This window comes from Fulmarus glacialis, unplaced genomic scaffold (genome assembly GCF_000690835.1).
Source record: "Fulmarus glacialis isolate BGI_N327 unplaced genomic scaffold, ASM69083v1 scaffold42784, whole genome shotgun sequence".
Taxonomy (NCBI): Eukaryota; Metazoa; Chordata; class Aves; order Procellariiformes; family Procellariidae; genus Fulmarus; species Fulmarus glacialis.
In genome coordinates, this window is record NW_009209465.1 from 1 (window position 1) to 3,651 (window position 3,651).

The 3,651-nt window shown below is 37.3% G+C and overlaps 1 protein-coding gene across 1 annotated transcript; it reads left to right on the forward strand.

Annotated features, from left to right (window-relative positions):
* Positions 1-450: 450 nt before the first annotated feature.
* On the forward strand, positions 451-3,313 carry SDF2L1 (stromal cell-derived factor 2-like 1; the record flags this gene model as incomplete). Its single annotated transcript, XM_009576841.1, has 2 exons — positions 451-647; positions 2,646-3,313. Coding segments are annotated over 2 exons (476 nt in total), but the record flags the coding sequence as incomplete, so codon positions are not given.
* Positions 3,314-3,651: the final 338 nt, after the last annotated feature.

Consider the following 3,651-nt stretch of genomic DNA (forward strand, 5'->3'; position numbering starts at 1 on the left):
CTGGAAGATGCGGCTGGGCTCCGCAGGGGATGTGACAGGGATGCTTTGCCGTCATCCCTGAGGTGAGCCCTGTTCTGTGTCTAGGACCGCAGCAGTACCTTCCCAGCATCTGTTCTGACAACAATGCTGCTGGTTTGTTTGGGGACACAAAGAACTTTGTAGTGATTTTGAGAAAAGTGGGGTGGTGTGAATAGTATCCATCATGGATCAGATTTTCTTCTCATGTGTTTACCATGAACTTTGACAGTTTGCACCTACTAGCACATGCTGTGTTTAACTTCGTCAATCTGAAAGATTATTTGGTACCTGTATTCTTATTGCAGTCAGTAAACAGACTATGAACACTAAAAATCTCTTAAACATGAAGGCACGAGAACATTAAGGCAGGTTTCTTTAGTCCTTTCAGGAGAAGTGGATTAAGTCTCCTGCCATTTAATTCTATTCAAACAGGAAGCGGGCAACAGTCAGTGACAGGAGTTGAAGCTTCAGATGATGCTAACAGTTACTGGCGGATTCGTGGGAAGAGTGATGGCAGCTGCCAACGTGGAACACCAGTGAAATGTGGGCAAGCTGTACGACTTACCCATGTTAATACAGGAAAAAATTTACACACGCATCACTTCCCATCACCACTCTCCAATAATCAAGTGAGTTGTTTTAAATCTCAGGCTTTTGTATAAATAGTGCATGCTATTGGCAATATTCTCTCCGTTTTTTCATGGTTTTGAAGAATCAGGAACAGTTGCCAAAAACAGTATGTCTATGCATATCCAGAGTTCATGTATATGCTTTTCTGCATCTTGGAATAATGTATTTAAGTTCTTAAGGTAAAGTTTAATATTTACCAGTATCGGTATTTCACAGTAGTTTTAACAAATCTGCTTTTTTTTTTTTATTCTGCACCATTGCTACTGGGAAGACTGTTCTGAAACGTTTAGCATATTCAAGGCGTAGGAGACTGGGCACTTCCCTCAACATTGCGAAGATTGCTTTAGAGCAAGGCAACTAATGATGTGTTGTAGCACTAGGTATTCCTATATCCAAGTTCCTTGGTGATCCAATCTATTAGTCTCAGTCATCTTCTCACTATCCCTATCTGAGTTCACTGTTCTTATTTAGCTGTCCTCCTTTCACAGGAAAAATTAATCTGCTCCCACAGTCCTATTTATTTATCATTTTGTACATATCTAGAAGAGTGTAAGTTCTAACTGTAATTAGGTCCCAGTCTTGTCCTTGAAGAAATGCTTTTCCAAGACTGAAAATCTCTCTTAAAATAAATAATGCAAACTTGTTGGAAGTTTGTCATTAGTAGTCATTTTAGTCTTCCTTCAGCTTATGTAGATAGGTCATTACATTCAAAGTTGGAAGACCCTGTGAAAAAGGTTTATCTGTTACCGTGAGTAAAGTGGGTGAAACAGTAAGGTCCAGTTTTGTGTAGGGTATCTAGATGATCTGGTTATTAAAACAGAAGAAGTGATGGAAAAACAGCATTTTAGAAGAATTATTTAAAGAACAGATTGACTCTAAAACCTTCCCCCAGTTTTCATTTGTCAGTTTAGACAATTTGTATAACATTGTCATTAATGTAAAAATGTTCAGCAACTGTCATTGTGTTTCTTTGGTTTTGCTATGTGTTTGCACAGTATCTAAGCGAAAGGAAAGTTTGCATGACTTCCCAGAGATTGACAGGACTCTGATTTATGATGTTACTGGAATATGATGTAGTTATGAACACAAACTTTTATTTCATATTCTTAACAGAAGTTGGATTTTCAATTACTATGTTGTCTTTCACACTTTTTGGGCTACATAAACTTGAATTAACAAGTTTTAGGTTGCTAGGTACAAACTATGGCAGTTCTATTTTCAGTTGTTCATCACTTCCAGTTATCAGATTTTTTAAGAATTAAAGGCTGTCTGGAGTCCTAAACAGTTGGTGCTTAGCCTATCCGATTTCTGCAAACACTTGGAATTTTTTTTGGTGCCTAATGAAATCTAATCTCTAACTTCTGTTTTAGCAGGAATTAATTTGCTTTAATGGTCTTCTTTATGTTATTAAAGAGCTATGCAGCTGTCTATCTGAAGAAAGAGTATAAACCAGAATAGTTGTTGACCCAATTGTAAGCTTGGTATAATTAAATAAAATAATTAAATAAAAAAGGAATATTATTACTTAATAAGCTAAATTGTTGGAATGTTGTGATAAAAACACATGCTGAAAAAAACTGTTGCAATGGTAACTATGAAGATGGTCATACTACAAAACTAAATGTCTGCAGTTACAAACTTTTTTGGGTGGGGAAAATTTGCATCAGCATTATGTTGTTTCTTTTGAATTTTTTCTCAGAGGAGTTGTTCTGATCTCTGTGCTTAAGTCCTCTTTCATTTCATTGTATGTTGGGGTTTGTTGGCACTTTTTGGTCAGATTACACATTGGAGTTTGTTGGCACTTTGTGTTCAGATTGTAGTGGTAGAAAGTTACTGCTTCTGGATTTGGTAACTGTTGACAAAGCAATGCAACAATGCTTTTTCTTTCCTATCCATCCTTGCCTTTAAACTCTGCTGACTTTGTGGTTGATACTTTTGTGTGTGTATTGGAGGTATTTGCTTACATTTTCACTTCAGGAAGTTTGTGTCTCTAACAGGAAGTAAGTGCCTTTGGTGATGATGGCGAAGGAGATGACCTTGATATATGGATTGTGCAATGCAGTGGGACTTACTGGGAGCGGGAGGATGCAGTGCGCTTCAAGCACGTAGGAACTGAGGTGTTCCTTTCAATAACAGGGGAACAGTATGGCCATCCCATTAGAGGCCAACGGGAAGTTCATGGCATGCCTACTGCTAATCATCACAACTATTGGAAAGCAATGGAAGGAGTCTTCATCAAACCCAGTATGGACCCTGCAAAACATGATGAGCTCTGAATTGACGGAGGATCCAAAACGCTTCAGCTTACTCCAGAGATGCTAATCCTTGGTCTCCTATAAGTCCCGCCTTGCCTAAGTGACTGACTTTCTGTATCACTGAAGGGCATTAGTTCATTCTAGGAATGCTGCACTTCTGTGGGGAATGGCATCTATCAGGTTCAGCCATTGAAATTTATTTGGCGAAATCCTTTCTGAATTTTCAAGCTTAACTGATGAAACTAGTACATACATCTGTTAGTTTTCGTTGTCATTGTTTTGCTTGTTACTTTTTCTCGAATTTGAAGGAAATGGAAAAACCGAAGTAATACATTTCTGTAGTCCCAAGTACAATAAAACATTGTATTTTGTAATCTTTTTCCAATTATAATTAAATATTTGGAAACTGATTTCTACATCTTAGTGAGAGAATGTTATTAATGAGGAGATGGAGTAAGTCTAGAAAGGGAAAAATAGTTCTCAAATATGGTGTCTTTTGAACGGCTTGCAGTCAGCTATTCAGCCTTCCAGAAAAATGAGTTTCATTGTGTACTGTATTGGAAGAGTTGAAAATATTGTGTGTGTGTTGGAGTAAGACGACAAAGTTTTAATTTCTTCACTTTCTCCAAGAAGTTCAGATTTTCTGGTAATGGTGATACTGCTAATTGTCAAATGGTAAGACTGCTCTGCTCTATGAAGTGGTGCAGAAAGCTACTGTTTGTTTAATTAATATTAGAATTTTATAAAA